The 20,721-nt window shown below is 44.0% G+C and overlaps 1 protein-coding gene across 1 annotated transcript; it reads right to left on the reverse strand.

Annotated features, from left to right (window-relative positions):
- Positions 1-2,039: 2,039 nt before the first annotated feature.
- TRIM65 (tripartite motif containing 65) lies at positions 2,040-14,033 on the reverse strand. The gene is made up of 6 exons (XM_066614047.1): positions 13,595-14,033; positions 9,509-9,604; positions 8,944-9,177; positions 7,483-7,645; positions 6,016-6,096; positions 2,040-3,649 (listed from the first exon to the last, which is right to left on the reverse strand). Exons 1-6 carry the CDS (start codon positions 14,021-14,023, stop codon positions 3,003-3,005), a joined length of 1,650 nt encoding a protein of 549 aa, XP_066470144.1. The 5' UTR covers positions 14,024-14,033; the 3' UTR covers positions 2,040-3,002.
- Positions 14,034-20,721: the final 6,688 nt, after the last annotated feature.

The raw sequence follows: 20,721 nt of genomic DNA on the forward strand, positions 1-20,721 counted from the left end.
GCATTGATTTCATGTGCTTAATTTAATCATCATACTACTTATTAAATTTAAAACTATATTACATATAATTTATTACCTATAATTTATTAATTACAAGAAGGCTCTGTGCTGCCTGCAGGAGCCACTCACAGGGAAAAGAACTTTTAAGTTCTTTTCCAGGACATGAGGCTTAAACAGAGGATATGTCCTGAAAAAAAAGAGGACATCTGGTCATCCTGGTCTGGGAGCACAAAGCAATGTAAATTCAAGAAGAATGTGAATCCAGCACGGGCAGTGCAATCTTAACTATGTTTACGCATAAGTAAGTGCCGCTGAGTTCCAGCAGATTTGCTGTCTTGCACGTGTGCATTCACATAGGATGACTGCCTTGGTGTACTAGCTCAGTGTTGACCCTGAGCACTGTTCACTGAGTCACACAGTGCATGTATGGACAGAAGATCTGCCTTGTGTCACAGAGGGACTGAGAGAGAGGCACAGAAGAGAGCACAGCTTCCTGTAAAGTTTGTAGCTGCATCTTTTCTGGTTTAGGTTATTCAATACCAGGGGATTATTAGGAAAGGGAAAAGAAAATTTATCATGTATCAGTGCTGCAGTCATCCTGATCCTAAGGAATAGAACTGTCTCATTCCACCTTGGAGTAGTTTACTCTGGTCTCTTCCGTTTCTCTGTTGTCAGTGCCTGGCCAATAATATGTATTCATCCAAGTTCCTATGCCAAAGATCCTGCATTTTGCACACCCTGATCGTCCCAGCCAGCCCTCATTTTCATACTTGCTTCTACTCAGCATAAATATACCCTGTAAGGGATCTATGCTGCTAAGTGGTGGGATGGGACGTCTTCCAGCATTCGGCAATGATTGTTAGCACCAACCTCCACCTGCAGGACATGCTCTAGGAGGATTTCCTGCTATGGGCAGGGGGTTGGACTAGATGACCTTGTAGGTGCCTTCCAACTCTATGATTCTATGATCAGTTTAGCTGAGCTCCAAGCCATTCAGAGCTCAGCATCGAGAGCTGCACAGCCACATGGCCACACAACTAACAACAGAACAGAACAGAAACAATGCTCAGCACTCCAGTACAGAGCAGAGACGAGCTGGGTATAAATGTTCATGCCTATGCTCTTCCCCATTCAGGGCCAAATCCTATCCAATTTTCCAGCGCCGGTGCAGCCTGCCAATGGGGCATGCACTGCATCTTTTGGTGGGGAGGCAATCATGAAGGCCTTCTCCAGATAAGGGAACATTTGTTTCCTTTCTTCAGGGTTGCATTGCGACTGCACTGGCACTGGAAAGTTGGATAGGATTGGGCCCTCAGTCCACAGTGAGTATGACTTAAAAAATGGGAAAAGGCTGAAGAGTTTTCAGCCTGAACCAAAACATATTTACTCAAAAGCAAGTCACACTACATTCAACAGGACTTACTTTCTGGCAAGTGTGCTTACGATTACTACCTTGGGGGGCACATGATAGGATAGGTGGGTGGAGTAAGGCAGTCTTAGATCAACTGAGGCCACACCTAAGAAGCTTAGAAATCTGTATAAAAGATAAACCTAGTTGTGCTTAAATGTGGTATTCCAATTGCAAGTTGCCTTTTTATTCAAACTTTGTATAATTTCAATTATTCTAACTATTTTTGGGTGTTGTTTGGTCAACCAAAATATTTGCTGCAATGATTCTGTTATCCACTCACAGATCTACGTAACAGGTCCACCCCAGTTCTAACTGTGACCTTAACCCATTTCTGCCCAGCCCACAGGTGTACACATTTGATGCCTGTTGTGTAAGAAGACTCTGCTGGAAAGCCCATCCTTCTAAAATCCAGGCTTATTCTGTTTGTAGGACAGACCCTCATGAGATTATGACCATTGATCAATTTCACAAGCAGAATAGGGAAGTGTAATAAAGGGAAAACATTATTTAGAAAGTAAACTCAAAAGAAAAAAATACCTTGAGAGAGAGGTAAAACAGGGATCAACTGGGCAAGTTTAGTTTCCACCCCAAACAAGGAAAAAAGTCTTTCCTCCTGTTTGCTTTGAACATCTTTAATGAGTAAAATGCAGCATAAACATGAGCAGCTCATTTACACACACACACTTTCTGCTCATTTACACACACAAAGTGTTGCCCTCTCTGGAATCAGCAGCTCCAAAAGGACAACTTTCCAAGTTTCTGTATGGGCAGACTATATGCATTCAGTGCATTTGCAGCACAGAATGTCAGTCTCAGAATAAAACCAGCTTCAGGGCTCTGAATCTGCCATGAATATTAATTTATTCTAAGCTTTGTTCTCAGCCAAGACTGTTTAATTCCAATTTGGTTCTCTATTGGTTACCTTATAATAAATTAAGTATATTACTATTTAACAATGGGTTGTGCTTTCTGAGTGTGCAAAATACTCCACAGGTATTATTCTGAAAAATCCATACAATGACGTATTACCATTGGGGCTTAATTATTGGGGAACTAAAGAGCACAAAATTGGCTTCAGGAAGATCAGGGTAGCTAAACCTTCTCCAGACTTTACTTTCCCTAAAGAGCAGCCAGTGAAACAAGAGATCATTTGGGCTACATGCAAAGACCAGCATCAGCAAGAATCAATTCAAGAGACTGTCAAGAGAGTGTCTTCAAAGTTCCTAAGGTATAAGATTATGTAATGGGATTATCATCTCTTCCCAGGGTATATGACTTGAGATGACCAACAGAGTTCAAGATGGAATTTTTGAAGTTTTACCTGAGTTTTGTCTAGTTCATATTGTCCAACTGGGATCTCTAGCATAATAGTCCATGATGCAATGCAAGATTGACAAATTCTCAGAAGGCCATGTTCTGCACCAGAATTTGCACCACCAAGCAGCAGAGGACTAGGTCAGGCAAAGCTTATCTCTGCTGCCTGTTATTGAGCCTTCTACATACTCCACACTTTCAGTCAGAAAGGTTAGAGAAGCGTTGATAGGAAGGACAGAAACTACCTCAGCTTTGCACAAACAGGTGTCTTGAAAACTCAGCAGACTTGTTGCCTACATTGGTCCAGAGCTACTTGCTCATTTTGTATTTTCTCTACACTGCCAGCAGCTGCTTCAAAATTTGTAGAAATCCCATTCATCGTAACTTGGCTTTGTGGCTTCTGACAAAGGGTTACAATGAGGCCTTCACAAAGCCAAAAAATTGGGACAAGGGCCTCTGTGAAGACAGCATGGAAGGAATGGATGTGCTTCATATTATCATCTATGCCATAGAAGGAAAGAATTCCTTGGTCATAGTTCAGCCGTACTCCAATGAATTTGCACACAGGCTCTTTTATCTTAAGACTGTTGCCATTGTGCCAGGCCAAATAGCAGTCTTCTTGGATATACAAGCCCCAGGAGCACTTATCCAGCCCAACGGTGAATGTACGACCAGTTCGTCTCTTTCTTGAGATAGTCCTGTAAGCAACACCAACAATAACAGAGTGGCCAGATAACTTGACCTCCCAGTAGATACTGCCCTGGTTGAAGTTCTGGACACACATGATCTGCCATGGCTGAAACCGTTGTGGGTCATTTGGCTGTACACCACAAACACCTTGATGATGGATTACCTTCCGATTGTCATCATATAGTTGCAGGTAGTGGTTAGCTGTGGCAGGATCAAAGGTCAAATTATGATTATCTGTTGGGGTGACAAGAGCATCAGATCAGGAAACCACCAGAACAATCTTTAGTTATTTTCTGATTGTTCTTCTTCTCCACCTCCCAACTAGGAATATATTCCACACAGCCAATGCACTGAGGAAGGCAGGACAGAGTTGTGGTACTGATGTGTAGCATTTGTGATCCAAACGGGGTGAGAATTTAACATCATTGGGCATGCAGCTTCTGTCTCACTGTGCCTTATTCTTCACTTCCAAGTCCAATTTTCTCATCTGCTTTCCAGCCTAATTCCAACAGCTGGCCACTATCTTTAAAGTGCTAAATGGTTTGTGATCAGGCTAACTAAAGGATTCTGTTTGCCTTTTGACTGGAGGGACCTTGCTTTGTTTTCCTCCTCCCTCTGAAGTAAGGCTGGTTTGTATGCAGGCCAGGGCCTTTTCAGCCTTTGTGTCCAGGCTTTGGAATGCCTTCCCTTTGGAGGCTCACCTAGCTCCCTCCTTTTTGGCATTTGGCAATTAGCAGAGACCATCTTCTTTAGGAAGATTTTCAAAGCGAGATTGATTATTGTAACCTACACTTATGAGTCTTGCTTCTACTACAAGGTGATTTTGGGGACGTAGGATATGTGATGTGGGGGGCCTAGATAATAGGAAGGAATCTGCTGGAAGACTGGAAATTTGCCTTAGGGACATCAAACAACGTCAAGGAACAGGTACCTTCCAATTCCTTTGGCCCAAATCCCTGGGAGCTGTGGGTGCCGACTTATGTGATGTTACTTGGCTGTCATCTTCTACTTACCTATTAGAAATCCCTATTCTATGCCAGACCAGACTGCCTTTGAAGTGTGCTAGTTGCTGCCAGCAATTCACCATTCCTTTGATCAGTTGTCTGCTTCAATAAAGTTCATGAGGTAATAAGTTCCCTCAGAGATATAAACCAGAAGCCCAAGCAAGAAAAAAAATGTTTATGGGCATAGGTATAAACACCAGGGTGTCCTTTGTCTATAGTTACATAAAATAGTTCCTGCCACTTGCAGTAGCTATTGCTGTTAAGTGCATCACCACTTTGATCATGTTCCGCCCACTCAGAACAGGAGCTGCTCTGCTTTCTTGAATGGAAAAACTGTGTCCCTTGAAACTTAACAGGTTCTTGCATTCTTAATTTGGTACTGTCATCCTAACCTAAACTCAAGATGCCTCCTTAAAAAAAAGCACTTTAAAAACACAACCCCTAGGGAATGCTAGCCCTGAAAGCATAGTTGTAAAGGCTGTATGTCTATGCTAACCCTAGAATTGCCTCTGTTAGTCATGGAGATCGTCAGGAAGTCAGTACAGGCAAAATAAAAGCAGTTAATGTCTGCAACTGATGTCCAGTAAAGCAGCCTTGGTCAGATGCACCATAAAAAGCTATTCTTCTGTCCAAGTCAAGGGATACACTCAAGTTCTGCACAACTATGTAATGAATGCATCACATGTCCACACACAGGAAATGAAGCCCTTGTGCATGTATACACACAGGCAAAACTGTGGCATCCTGTATGTGAACTAGAATCTAGCAAAGAATTCTCATTCTTAATTTTAAAACCAAGAAGGCCCAATCCTATCCTCAAAATATGCCAGTGTCTCTCCACATACACTGGTGCAACAACAGCCCTGCTGGCTTAGAAGTCTACCTGGTGATGGACACCATGGACACAGATGCAACATCAGAAAAATGCTGTGCCAAAGTCACTCAGACATAAATTGGATGCAACTCCATCAGCAGAGAGGCCAAAACAGGGAGGAGATTGGGGCATGAAATGGAGGGATGAGAAGAAGTTGATGTACACTATACCTTCAGACAATGGACATACCTCCAACATGGAAAAACACTACACAAATGAAAGAGCTGGGATAGGTAGGAGTAACCCCATAAGAAACAACGGGGAACAATATTTCAGAAGCTCCTTGGGGTTAAATGGCAGTCTTGTTAATGAAGAAGAGAGTTACACAGTCAGATCACTGAATTATTGAATCAGACCATGAATCCATCTAGCTTAGCAACGTGTAAGCTGGCTGACATCAACTCTCCAGGCTTTCAGATCAGGGTCTTTTCCCTGCCTGAGGATACCAGGAATTAACCTGGGACCTTCTGCATTACTTTACCATGGAGTTATGACCCCTCCCCCTTCAGATATTGTGACAATGTTTTCACCAATATAGGTATTACAGTTACATCACAGAAGGTACTTAAGTCTCTCATGAATAATCATCTAGAGACTGGGGAAAAATGATCAACTACATACGCATACTATTAAAAATGTTCCAAATACTTCTGTGTACAAAGATGCACCTGTGACCCCACTTCCTGCTTTAATAGCTGTGTGCATCCCAGATAATGCCTTACCTTTTAAGAATGTCTCTCTTAACTCATTCATTGGAAGACATGATCCAGCCCTCCTCACAACTAACTTTGGCTCCGGTGTGACTGCAGAGGAAAAGGCAAAAAGGGGGGGAAATGATCATCAGGAGAAAAACATTCACTTTAAGTAACAGTTTTCAAACAGTGAACAAGTCAAGACTAGCCAATGGGTTGTAGGATCCTTGGATAGGAGGCAGGGGCACCAGCACAGGTTTTGGTAAGGAGGGGACAGCAATTTCAGTGGGGGAAGATGACAGCAGGGACAAGATTCACAGGAAGGTTCAACAGCCTGACTTGGATATATATTCAGGGTCAAATCCCTCCTTCCAGCTCCAGGGTTCTTTAAGATGATTCCACGCAGTTTCATTTTATACTTCATCTTACCAAATGATGCTGACAAATAATCGTGTGTGATGTGAAACAAGATGAAACACCCACACTTCCTAGACAGCATCCCTGGTGTGGAGTTGTATTGCTAGTTTCTATCGCACTTACCTATGTTCAACATGCTTTATAATTCTCATGTTATAAACAACATGTATAAAATACAAATTTTAAAATTCTATTAATTATTATATGCCTCTTTTTGAAGGATCAGGCTGCTGCAGAGACAGATGTGCTCTACCATTGGTGCTCTACCACCACCTCCAAAATAGGCGAGGGGTTCCACAAGGCAAGGTCTTAATAGAACTCCAAAGTGTATCATGTCAACAAAATAACTGGGATGTATATAAGGTATTTAGTAACAAAACTGACACACCTACACTGAAATAAGGAACTATCCTGGCTGATCTGATAGAAATACTAACAACTGTAGTTAGTCATTAAGTCCTGATGGTGACTAAGAGCCCAATCCTATGCATGTCTACTCAGAAGTAAGTCCCATTAGAGTCAATGAGGCTTACTCCCAGGTAAGTGGGGATGGGATTGGGCTGTAAATTTGCAAGGTGGATATCCAGAAAGCTTCTTGACTTCTGAATCAGGGTTCTGGAAACTGGTGGCAATTTGTTCCAAAGCAAAAAAACCTCAAAAATGTGAGGTTAGTGGTGCTTCCAGAACTTGGGTTTGGATATTATGCTTATGTTTACTATTTGAAGGATTTAAGCTGTAGTGGTTTGTCCCACAGAAAGATGCAAGAAAGGACACATGGTAACGTCAACCACACGAGTGGAATTACAGTCCCTCAAATCCATGAATGAGTAAGTTTTCCCGCCCATGGGATTCTTTATCTGTGAGCAGCACAGATGTGGGCCATCATCTCCTGCAGCCATATCCAACAGAGTCAGGCAAGGCAGTGCCACATGGTTACCATGGCAGTTGGGTGAGGTACTATCTGTCATACTCTGATGTACACTACTATGAGGTACAAGTTCCATTAGTTGAAAAGCACTGATCCTCAAAAGGCTACTCTGAACTTCGCACCACTTCAACAAAACAACTTAATTACCGTACTTTTTGTGTCAGCCATCTGTTGATCCAAGGAATTTGAGACAGCCTCTTGAAGCCTGGCGACCTCATTGAAAAATGAAGTGATGGGTTCCACACTGCTGGCCAAATCAAATGCAAGACCTGGAGGCACTGCTAAGCTGGCAGGAGAAGGGAGGAGCAGCAGTTCCTACAAGGAATAGGAAATGCAGAAGCCACAAGGCTTGATCAGTGACTCAGACCTGAGTTGTGAAAATGCATGATCTTGGGTGACTCATTGACTTGTGAGTCACACACATGGAAGACTCTGAAAAACAAGTCAATGACTCTGAAAAACAAGCCCCCTGACTCAGCACTTGTCCCCACACATGCTGACTGGAGTCTGCCTGTGTCTGGGTATGTTTGCTTAGTGTTTTTGCAGTGTGAAAAACTTCGTGGGGCCAGCTTTCTGACCAGGCGAGCAGCAGGGAAATTTCAGCCAGGAGACAGGAAATGGTTAATGTTTTCTTGCAATGAATGGGGGAGGCAAGACTGGGCTCTCTTTTCCCATCTCAGGAAGGAAGGAAGGGATGATCATTGGACAAAGGATGGGTATTCTGATATTTACATTGGCTGAGGAAGGGCAGGAGGAGGAGCCAAGGGAGTTCTTGTCCTACATGGCTTGAGAAGCCCACAGAGAGGGGGGGAGGCAGGGAAGGAGTTCATAGTGATAATGCAAATGGGGGAGGAATTTTCATTGAATAACCAGCTACAGTGGGACTACTTCTGAGTAGGGCTGCAAAGGATCAGGTCATCCTGGTAAGCCTTGCAGCTGCTGCTCTTGACCTTTCTCCCTCTTGCCACTTCTGTTCCCGGTTTCTGACAGTCCTTTCCACCCCCTCCCGCCTTGTTTAAAGATGGGACGGGGCAGCAGAGGAATCTTTAAAGCACAGAGAGAGAGAGAGAGAGAGAGAGAGAGACTGGCAGCAGCCCTGTTTTTCCACAGCTGGCTTTTTAAAGGGGGAGGGAACTTGACTCAAGTCTTTTAGAGTCACTAAAGGGTCCGTTATGACTCTTTTTTTGAGTCGAGTTGCAGGGGGCAATGACTAGGCTTGACTTGAGTCCCTGCCTGAACTTATGCCAGCAGTATTAGGCATCTGTATAGAGGTTTGTTCATGAAGGTTTCCACTTTTTTTTCCCCATGCAAATGTTTTAAGATTGCTATCTTCTTTGTGAAGGAGTTGGAAGGGACTTTTGCTTTTTAATTTATTTTTTGCTGCTTTTAAAAGTTGTGTAACCCTGTCCCCCTAGCTGAACTGAACACTGCTGTAATCACTGGATACTGCTGCTATTGGCCCACTGGTGCAATCATGGTACAGTGACAGGGCCCACCAACATAGGGGGGAGACTGTGGAGGGGATCTTGCCAAAGGTTCTCTCCAATCTGGTGCCAGGCCTGCTAACTGGCAGCAAAGGCTCTTCTACACAAGCACCACATATATAAGGATACCTCCAGAAACTTCATATCATCAGTACCGGCCAGCAGCTCTTCTGCCTCCTTGTTGAACTGGGTACGGGTGGTGAGTTGGTGCTGCAGCTGATCCCAGTTCTCTTGCACTTGGCCTAGAACAGCAGCCTGCTCTCTCTCTATTTTCTCCACTGCTTTCCTCTGGCATTCCTTCAGGGCTTCCATGAGATGGGCAAACTTTTGCATCAGTCCTGACTTTAGCTTCTCAGAGCAATCCTGGATGGAAGGGAAGGGAAGTGGTGAGATGTGAAACGTACCACAGCAGCAGCAATTCCATCCCTTGCCTCAACAGCTTGGCATTCCTTAGCTGATGGGTAGACTCTGTACGTCCCTCTTACCGAGGCCAAGAAACAGGAAGTAGGGAGAGCAGAGATACTCTCTATGCCTTGAAGGCGTGAAGAGTTAGAAGAAAAAAATGCAGAAAATGTGTTTGTTTATTCAGCAGCTGCAGTTCAGCCATGACTTCCTGCAAATGGGGTAGGGACAGAGACCAAGCAATGTGAGGGAGACACTTGCCCCCTTGTGGCACAATCTATGCACTTTCTACCTTAATGGTGGCTGTCTGCTGATCCAGTTTCTGGATTTCTTCCATGATCTTTTCTGCTTCCTGTTCGGTTTTCTTCAGAATTTCTTTTAAAGACTCCTGCCAAAAAGCCCCAAAGGATTTAATACACAGGCACTTCATTCTCTCCTAGATGTACTTAGACCTCACTCTCTCACCTTCACAAGAACAGACTCCCCCAATTCTGTTGTGCATTTCTCCCTTGGGAAATATCTTACAGCTTTTTAGTATGACCAGTCTTGGGGTCAGAAGAGACATCAAGACATCACAGGCTGAACTGTCTTGTTACAAACACTGAAAAGGATATAATTTGAGTCTGGGTTCAAAGAAGAACTTAACTCTGTGCTTGCATGCCAATCTTCATCAACAGTGTGGCATGGGAGAAAGAGGGCTTTAGCACTTTGCCATCCAATCCAGATTGAGTCACAGGAAAAGGGACTGTTTTTAATGACTGCAAGACATGGCTGGGCCTCAACAATGTCTTCAAGGCTGGATTTGTGTTCGTCAAGTTCTCCTGTTGGGTATCCTCACAGTAAATCTACTCGTATTAACACATTTTAAATGATGAGCAATTAGATAAACTAAATACAGCCCAGTGAAGGCTCCATGAGAGCCCCTAAGCCTACAATCCTATCCACACTTTCCTAGGAGTAAGCCCCATTTACAATAATGGGACTTACTTCTGAGTAGACATGCATAGGATTGGGCTCTAAATTACCAAAGGCTGAGGCTGAATTGCTTCTGCCAATCAAAGCGAGCTTTTATCCCCCCTGAGAAGGAGGTTCCACTCAATATAGGCAGTTGTTAAGCAGGAACTACAAGAAAACGTGTCTCTGAATGAATCAAATTAAGAGCTGAGTGAATAATGGAATTTCAGAACTGTTGAGAACACAGTAGAAAAAGAGACTGTAGCTGAAGGAAAGTGATGGTGGCTGCATGCAGAAGAACTGTGCTAACTAAAGACTCTGTGAGCTCACAATCCCCTCTCTGGCCCATGACAGCAAGGTCAGCATTCCTTAACACCAGTTAAGAATTTACACAGACTGGTAAGGGCATTCCTGCACAACAAACCTGTCTCTGTTTTATGCCATGGTAACTGTCAATGTTCTCTCCAAAGAATCCTGGGAAATATAGTATGGTGAGCCAGAAAAAGTTCTCTGTTAGAGATTCCTGGCACTTCACACAAAACTATAAATTCCAGGGGTTCTCTGGAAAATCAAACTGACTAAAGAGCAGATATGTCCTTAATGATTCAAACACATTCCTTTAGATGAGTTTGCCATATGCATTTGGGAAACATTGGTGAGAAGAACTGGTGAAATCAAGATGACATTTGGCAGGTGTGATTTCACCCATCAGTGCAACCTATGAGGAGGAAAGCTGCATTTGTGAACTGAGCCAGTTCTTTTGTTCCCAGTTTGGGATTTGCCAAAGTTCAGAAGTTTCCAAAGAATGCAGATGCAATGTGGAGCTAAAGAATTCCACACCCACAATGCAGGCTTACCTGGGTGGGTCACACAGCTTAGGATAGCCATGCACCACAGTCCCTATTGCTGGACAGAAAAAGAAACCACAAATGGTCAGTTGGGGATGCCTGCGACTTGTGGCAATAGAATATGTCCCAATTTAAGATTCACAGTTCGATCCTAATCTGGGCTAAAGCCATAAAGCATTTTGTGACAACTTTCCAGTTCTGTGTGGGGTGGGAAGAGGCAGAAAAGAAGTAGGAGGGGGTGTTTCAGAGCAGGGTTCAGGCCTGTAGGTTTCAGGGCATAGGGATGGTGGAGGAGGCTTCCCAGTCCTGAAAGCCCTATATGGGGCTACTTGGAATTGTGCCAGTGGTTTTGCTGGCGCAGATCTGAGTAGCCCCATTGGGCAGGCTGGGGCTTGATGCAGGATAAAGGAACAAATGTTCCTTTACCACCAGGAGACCTCCAGCCTGCTCAAGTCAAGCACCAGGACCCATTTTTAAGAATGACAATCTATTGGGACCCATCGGAAGTGATGTCATTAACCTGGAAGTGACGTAATGGCTGAAAGTTACATCATCAAGCAGGAAAATTTTTTGCACCCCCATATGACAAAATCAAATCAATTAAGTAAGTAAATTAAAGTTTGCAATAAATTTAAAAATTTATGTAAATTAAGGAACCACCCTCCTAACCCACCTAAGCAGTTGCAGATCTGTTTAAAAAAATTCCCCAGACATCTCTAAGGCTGCAATCTTCTCCACACTTTTGCAGGAGTAAGCCCCATTGACTATCATTGTTAAAAGCATATAAATAGTAGCCTGTTAAAAGTATAGATCTGTAAAATTTCCCTAAATTCCATCACATAGCATGGTAGCATCAAGTCTAATATATTAAAAATAAAATACATATTGAAATGAATGGGGACCCACCTGGTCTCCGTTCACAACCTACCTAGTGGTTAGCGACCTACCTTGTGACCTACCTAGTGGGTCCCAACCCACAGTTTGAAAAACACTGCCGTAAACAGCAGCTAGGGTAATCCACAGCATTGGTTCTCACAGACTTAGCACCAGGACCCACTTTTTAGAAGGAGAATCTGTCAGGACCCACCAGAAGTGATGTCATGACCAGAAGTGACATCATCAAGCAGGAAAAATTTTTATAATCCTAGGCTGCAGTCCTACCCACACTTACCCAGGAGTAAGTCCTGTTGACTATCATTGTTAAAAGAATATACATACAGTGGTGCCTCGCATAACGAAATTAATCCGTTCCGCGAGTCCTTTCGTTATGCGAGTTTTTTGTTTTGTGAAGCGATTTTTCCCATAGGAATGCATTGAAATTTAATTAATGCGTTCCTATGGGCAAGAAAAGTCAGAACAAAGTCAAATTTGGTTTACAAAGTGTTTATTAAGTGCTCTTTAAAGGCATACATACTGTACTGAGGATTTCAAAAATGGGGGGGATGCTGAGTGGGGGGCTTGAAGGCTGTAATCCTGTGCACACTTTCCTGGGAGTAAGCACAATGGGACTTACTTCTGAGGAGACACGCACAGGATTGTGCTCTAAGCTGGGGAGGACACAGCAGCTGCACTCAATTGCTTGCTTTTGCCATGATCATGGGGGGAAACGTGAAGGAAATGGGGCAGTGAGAGGATGAATGAGCAATGGGGGGATGCTGAGTGGGGAGTTTGAAGGCTGTAATCCTGTGCACACTTTCCTGGGAGCAAGCTGACATGAAGATCCTCCCCTTACTAGGGTGGACGGGATCATAAAGGGACATGAAGATCCGCCCCTTACTAGGGTGGACGGGATCATAAAGGGACATGAAGATCCGCCCCTTACTAGGGTGGACGGGATCATAAAGGGACATGAAGATCCCCCCCTTAAGACAAACCAGGACAATAAAAAAAAAAATTCGTTATGCGAAGCATAAGTCATAAAAATTCGTTATACGAGTTACCAAACTTTGCACACCACTTTCGTTCTGTGGGTTTTTCGCTGCGCGGGGCATTCGTTATGCGAGGTACCACTGTAGTAGCTTGTTAAAAGGAGAGGTCTGTAACATTTCCCCAGATGCAGCCACATACTATGGTAGCATCAAATCTAAGATATTAAAAATAAAATATTGAAATGAATGGGGACCCACCAGAAATTGGCTCGCAACCCACCTAGTGGGTCCTAACCCACTGGTTGGCAACCTTCAGTCTCAAAAGTCTATGGTATAAGCCTACAGCATCTGGTCTCCCATCCAAGTACTAACCAGACCTGACCCTGCTTAGCTTCCGAGATCAAACAAGATCAGGCATGTGCAGGGTAAAACTGGGTACTGAGTAACACTGATCCACATTATATATGTTGAACACTTCAACATATGGGAGCCCTGGAGAATCAAACTTGGCAGCATGCTCTGAGCAAGAGAAGCAAGAACATCCTGGGAGGTGAACAGCCTGACTCTAAGAGAAGCTCCTTCTTAAAAGTACATATCCCCATGTCTGAATAAGTTTGAGATATAAGTGATGTGGGCATGGGTTGTGTGACCAACTGGGGACACATTTACAACAAATCCCTTTTGAATGGGCCCTCCCGCACTGCTTACTTCTTTCTTCTTCCGCTCCTCTTCAAGGAGCACCTTCTCATGGCTCTTGCATTCCTTCACAGAGCACTCACAGCAGATGCACAGCTTCTCAGCCTTGCAGTAAAGCTCCAAGGGCCAGCCATGCCTCGGGCACTTCCTATCTTGAACAGCAACAGTCTTTTCTGGTCCACATGCAGACGTTTCTGTTGATCTGAAAAACTCCACCAGAGAGTCCAGTTGTACGTTCTTGCTGAGTGTTGGCCTCTCTGGGAAGACTTGTCGGCATTCAGGGCAGGAGTAGCCCTTCTGCATTGTCTTGTTCCAGTGGCTATTGATACACTGCTCACAGAAGCTGTGCCCACAGGGCACAGTGACAGGGAAAGTAAATACCTCCAAACAAATGCAGCAGTTTAGTTTCTCCTCCAGCTTTCTGAAGCCAGGAGCTTCCATCTTATTCAGAGCAAGTACAGCCCAGAGGAAAAGAAAGTGAAACGCCAGGCAGGAAGCTGGCACAGCTTTTACGTGTCTCTGGGGGAAGTGCAGACAGAATGGCACACTGCCAGCTGAGCTCTTAAAGCCACAAGGAGAGCAGATATGTTGGAATTCTTAAGTATTTCTGTTTCAAAAAGTAAAAAATAAGATCAGCTTCGGACTTCTGATCCAAAGTCCTCTCTGAGCCTTGTGTTTACTTAAGACAACAGCGTTCACTGCAAAAGACAACAGTGGCCTCATCAGGACCAACTCAAGCTTCTGTGCATGTTCTTCAGGGGCAGAAAGGTTTTTGCAGGGTCATTTGTATTTTGAATTCTTTTCTCCATAGTTATTGACAGATGTGGGAGAAAACAGTGGTTAAAATAAACAGCCCTTCTTTCTGCACTTCTAACTTTTGGAAAACACGGAAATCCACAAAAAAATAAAAGCTTCCTCCCACCTCTAGTTACTGAACATTTTACTCCACTAGGCACTTCACTTTGAAATCCCCTCCTGCTGTTAGATTACACACTGTTTCAACCAAGAACTGGATTGGCTGCCAAACATGCACCAGGGGATGCAGGCAGATGCCTGAGCAAGGGCCCTATAATATCCAATGATCTGGATTGGAGAGGGAGGGGCAGGAGGTGGGCAGAGGCTGAACAGCTTTCAAAAGCAGTCTGAGAGACCAACGTTGAGGGCAGGCTGAGGGAAGGGAGCAGGCCTCTGAAAAGAAGGTGGTGGAGCCTGCATGAGCTGGAGGAGGAAAGGGGCACTGTCACAAGAATGGCCCAGAGGCCATTCTGAGGCACAAGTAAGAAGGGGAGGAAAGGCAGATCATGGCTCTAACCCAATGGTCCAGACAGGCCAAGATGACTATGAATCTTTGCCTCTCTGCAGCCTGGTCCTATGGTCCCTTCCCTCACTGCCAGGGGCAATCAAGATGCCAGAGGCAGTCAAGTCATGCACATTGGGGCAAAAAATCAAAACTTCACATATAGGCTGATGGGTTCTGAGCTGTCTGTGACAGCTCAGATCAGGAGAGAGATCAGGAGAGATATCTTGGGGTGGTGGTGGACAGGTCGATGAAAGTGTTGACCCAATGTGTGGCGGCAGTAAAGAAGGCCAATTCTATGCTTGGGATCATCAGAAAAGGTATTGGGAACAAAACAGCTAATATTATAATGCCGTTGTACAAATCAATGGTAAGGCCACACCTGGAGTATTGTGTCCAGTTCTGGTCGCCGCATCTCGAAATGGAAAAGGTGCAAAAGAGAGCGACTAAGATGATTATTGGGCTGGGGCACCTTCCTTAAGAGGAAAGGCTACGGTGTTTGGGCCTCGTCAGCCTAGAAAAGAGACGCTTGAGGGGGGACATGATTGAGACATACAAAATTATGCATGGGAAGGATAAAGTGGATAGAGAGATGCTCTTTACACTCTCACATAACACCAGAACCAGGGGACATCCACTAAAATTGAGTGTTGGAAGAGTTAGAACAGACAAAAGAAAGTATTTCTTTACTCAGCGTGTGGTTGGTCTGTGGAACTCCTTGCCACAGGATGTGGTGACGGCATCTGGCCTGGATGCCTTTAAAAGGGGATTGGACAGGTTTCTGGAGGAAAAATCCATTACAAGTTACAAGCCATGATGTGTATGTGCAACCTCCTGATTTTAGAAATGGGCTATGTCAGATGCAAGGGAGGGCGCCAGGATGAGGTCTCTTGTTATCAGGTGTGCTCCCTGGGGCATGTGGTGGGCCACTGTGAGGTAGAGGAAGCTGGACTAGATGGGCCTATGGCCTGATCCAGTGGGGCTGTTCTTATGTTCTTATGATGGTACTCACAGAAACCATAATATCTTGAATTTTTTTTCACAGGGATGTTCACTCATCTCCAATTAATTTCATTTGCCTTTTATCCTGCAATTTATTCAGCCCTGTGGTATCAGTTCTGAGATGGAACAACTAGAATTATGCACCCCATGCCCTTTGTTTCACTGTTGACACCTCCCAGTGCAACTGTCGAGATATGGTGCCTTCTGGTCCCCTTGCCATTGCTCACCACATACCATAGCAATAGAGATTTATTTATTTATACAGGTATTCGTATACCGCCTTTCTTTGGTCGTCAGATTTCTCCTCAGACTTTAATCCAAGGCGGTTTACATAGGCAGGCTGTTCTAAACCCCTTAGGGATTTTTACAGTTGAATAGTTCTAGTCTTTCATAGAACTCCTTGTTCCAGCTGGATTCCTTTCCGGTCTGGCCTCTCTCTGGCCCTTCTCCTCCCACGCTCCACTTGACGGCAACTCGTCTCTGCCACTGAGGGTCAGCTCATCAGTATATCAGCGTGTCGTCAGAGTGTATATTTACAGCATCTGATTAGGATCAGAGGTTCAGCTATTACTTAGAGCAGTGATTTTCAACCTTTTTCATCTTACTGCACATCTTACTGCAAATGGTCAAGGCACACCATCATCTTTTTGACAATTGACAAGGCACGCTGTGCTGTCAATGGGGGCTCACATCCCCCAATGGTCCTAATTGATAAATTACCCTCTCCCAAATTCCCGTGGCACACCTGGGGACCATTCACACCGGGGACCATTCACGGCAGTGTGCCATGGCACAGTGGTTGAAAATGGCTGACTTAGAGATAGCAAGGCCCTGGAGCTGCCTCACCCTGCATGCCTTGTGCTCAAGATGGCCTGGGCATCTGAGCCTTGGTGTGTACCATCTTAACAGGTCAGTGGTCAGAGGACAAGAGAAAGTGCTCATAGGAGAAGGGAAGGATAAAGTGTTAGGGCCACACCCCACAAGGATCACAGAGAGAACAGGTAGAAAAGTCAGTCACTGGGCCACAGCTTGACCTCTTCTGGACAGCATCCTGCCCCATCTGGACAGCAGGTGGAGTTGCACCAACTCCAACTCCTACCCTCATTCCCTGCTCAGGTCACCCTGGCAGTACTTCTCTGGCTGTTAGTGTTGGGACTGATTGGATGCAGTGATTGGCTCCTTAGACATCACACAGATAATAGGTGTCATAGTGATGATACATTGCTGTCAGGTCTTCATGCCATGGATAACTATGTCAAGGACACTATGGGTATTATCAGGAAGGACTGCACCTCTGTTGCTTTTCCAAGACAGGCTTGGCACTTGGGAGTGGCGCTGCCAAAATGAGCAAAGAATATGATAGATGTTGCACTGACATCCACACTACAGTGCAGTGTCCAAATAAAATTAGACCTTACGTTCCCTTTCCTGACTGATCCTCTTTCAGACTTATGCAAAGTCAGGGACTTTTCTGTCCCAGAATACTGCTTTTTGCACACTTACACTGAATTACTTGTCCAGCCTGTTGCCCAGTTATCACCCAGTTTAGAGGCATCTTTTAAAGTTTTCTTCAAAGTGTGCTTGGGATCTTATCCTGAATAAGTTCATGTCATCTAGGATTAGGCTACCCTATACCCCCAGACTTGAGATAGTTTCTGTACATTAAATAGCATTAGGCCCAATTGTCATCCATAATAAAAATTGTCTGCTTGTACCCTCTGTTTTCTGCAGATTTCAAAATCCTTGTCTCTTAAAAGATGCCAAACATGCAGTACCTAGTTTTTCTACTCCAGTTTTGATAGTCACAGTGTGTGGAGGAATACCTTGCACATACACATTTTCTCTAAACATGGGGTGTTCTTGAGTTGTATAGTCCAATACAGTGTTTCTCAAACTGTGGGTCAGGACCCACTAGGTGGGTCGCCAGCCAATTTCATGTAAATCCCCATTCATTTCAACATTTTTTAAAAATATATTAGACTTGATGCTACCATGGTATGTGACTGCATTTGGGGAAATGTTACAGACCTGTACTTTTGACAAGCTACTGTGAATATTCTTTTAACAATGATAGTAAATGGGACTTACTTCTGGATAAATGTGGGTAGCACTGCAGCCTAGGATTGTTAAAAATTTTCCTGCTTGGTGATGTCACTTTGGGTCATGACATCACTTCTGGTAGGTCCTGACAGATTCTCATTCTAAAAAGTGGGTCCCGGTGCTAAATGTGTGAGAACCACTGGTCCAGTGATTCTCAAACCTTTTAGAATGACCATCTGTCAGAACCCACCAGAAGTGACGTCATTAACCTGTAAATGATGTTATGGCCAGAGGTGACATCATCAAGCAAGAATATTTTTAACATCCCTATATGACAAGTACATTAAAAGTTAATTATAAATTTTAAAATATATTTAAAATAAAGAACTCTCCTAACTCTCCCAAGCAATTGCTGATCTGTTTTTTAAAAATTCCCCAAACACCCCAAAGTCTGCAATCCTATCCCTACTTACCTGGGAGTAAATCCCATTGACTATCATTGTTAAAAGTACAGATCTGTAACATTTCCCCAAATGCAGTCACATACCATAGTAGCATCATCAAGTCTAATATATTATAAATAAAGTACACATTGAAATGAATAGAGACCCACCTGAAATTGCCTCATGATTCACATAGTGGGTCCCAACACACAGTTTGAGAAACACTGGACTAGTCCATGTTAAGGGCAGATTATAAAGCTGAAATGTTACATAAGAACATAAGAACAGCCCCACTGGATCAGGCCATAGGCTCATCTAGTCCAGCTTCCTATATCTCACAGCGGCCCACCAAATGCCCCAGGGAGCACACCAGATAACAAGAGACCTCATCCTGGTGCCCTCCCTTGCATCTTCTGACATAGCCGATTTCTAAAATCAGGAGGTTGTGCATACACATCATGGCTTGTATCCCATAATGGATTTTTCCTCCAGAAACTTGTCCAATCCCCTTTTAAAGGCGTCTAGGCTAGACGCCAGCACCACATCCTGTGGCAAGGAGTTCCACAGACCGACCACACGCTGAGTAAAGAAATATTTTCTTTTGTCTGTCCTAACCCGCCCAACACTCAATTTTAGTGGATGTTCCCTGGTTCTGGTATTATGTGAGAGTGTAAAGAGCATCTCCCTATCCACTCTGTCCATCCCCTGCATAATTTTGTATGTCTCAATCATGTCCCCCCTCAGGCGTCTCTTTTCTAGGCTGAAGAGGCCCAAATGCCATAGCCTTTCCTCATAAGGAAGGTGCCCCAGCCCCGTAATCATCTTAGTCGCTCTCTTTTGCACCTTTTCCATTTCCACTATGTCTTTTTTGAGATGCGGCGACCAGAACTGGACACAATACTCCAGGTGTGGGCTTACCATAGATTTGTACAACGGCATTATAATACTAGCCGTTTTGTTCTCAATACCCTTCCTAATGATCCCAAGCATAGAATTAGCCTTCTTCACTGCCGCCGCACATTGGGTCGATACTTTCATCGATCTGTCCACCACCACCCCAAGATATCTCTCCTGATCTGTCACAGACAGCTCAGAACCCATCAGCCTATATGTGACGTTTTGATTTTTTGCCCCAATGTGCATGACTTTACACTTACTGACATTGAAGCGCTAGAACACTTACTGTATTAAATGATATGTGGATGCTTTAAGAACATACACAGTTAAATCCTTGCCCTGCTATCAGACTAGTACATACTGTATATTGTACAAAGGAAGCGGTCAGCTCATTCTCTCATCTTCTGCTCAATATCCAGCATGAACCCTTTCACAGATGTTCTTCTATTGCCCAAGTATAATTAAATCATCTAATTTCTGAGGCTACAAGTGTACTAGTTTTTCCAAGAAGCCCCTTATCTAAATACTAAAAATGAAAACTAACTATAATAGCAGTGCAAGAGACAAACACTGATGTTTGTTTCTTTTGATTTTATCCTCCAATGTCTTCCAAACCACACATACATATAGATTAAAATTCCAATAACCTGGCATTGTTGGAACTTAGGTGATGTCAGACTAGTGAATTTGCCAGACTATTGGGAGGTATATATCTTAATGCATAAATTTAGTCACAGAATCAAACACCTGGAGAAAACACCTTGGCAGACAGATTTGGTCCTAACCAGATTCACAGGGTTCAGCTACTTCCACTGCTGCCACACAAGTCATTTTTGGCAAAAAGTTCAATCACTTTCTTGATGACAGACTATCGGAATTACCACACTACTGGATGCCAGATTATCAGAATGTAATGTACCTACTAGCTCCACATCTTTTTTTCCCCACACATGAAACAGCTCATTCTACTAATGACTCATGAAAGCTCCTGCTAACAACTCAGGTAGTCTCTAAAGGCCCAAACCAAACCAATCCAATTTTCCAGGGCCGGTATAGCTATGCCAATGGGATGTGAACTGCATCCTGTGGTGGGGAGACAGTCACAGAGGCCTCCTCAAGGTATGGGAACATTTGTTCCCTTATCTTGGGGCTGCATTGCTGCTGCACCGGTGTTAGAAAGTTGGATGGGATTGGACCCTAAGGTGCCTACCATCCAGTGACCAGTAACAGCAGGAAAAAGTATCAATGTCTGCTTAACCCTGAATTTAAAAGAAATAGCAGATATATTAGATCGGGGTGTCAAACACAAGTCCTGCAGGCCAGATGCAGCCCATGGAAGCTCTTATCTGGCTCTTAGGCTCTCCCAGCACCACCATCAGCTGAGTTGTGCTGAGGTGTCACTGCTGAAATGGCAACCCACATGATACTTGGGTTCTCCCATATTTTGAAAATATGATCAA

Source organism: Tiliqua scincoides, chromosome 2 (genome assembly GCF_035046505.1).
Source record: "Tiliqua scincoides isolate rTilSci1 chromosome 2, rTilSci1.hap2, whole genome shotgun sequence".
NCBI lineage: Eukaryota > Metazoa > Chordata > Lepidosauria > Squamata > Scincidae > Tiliqua > Tiliqua scincoides.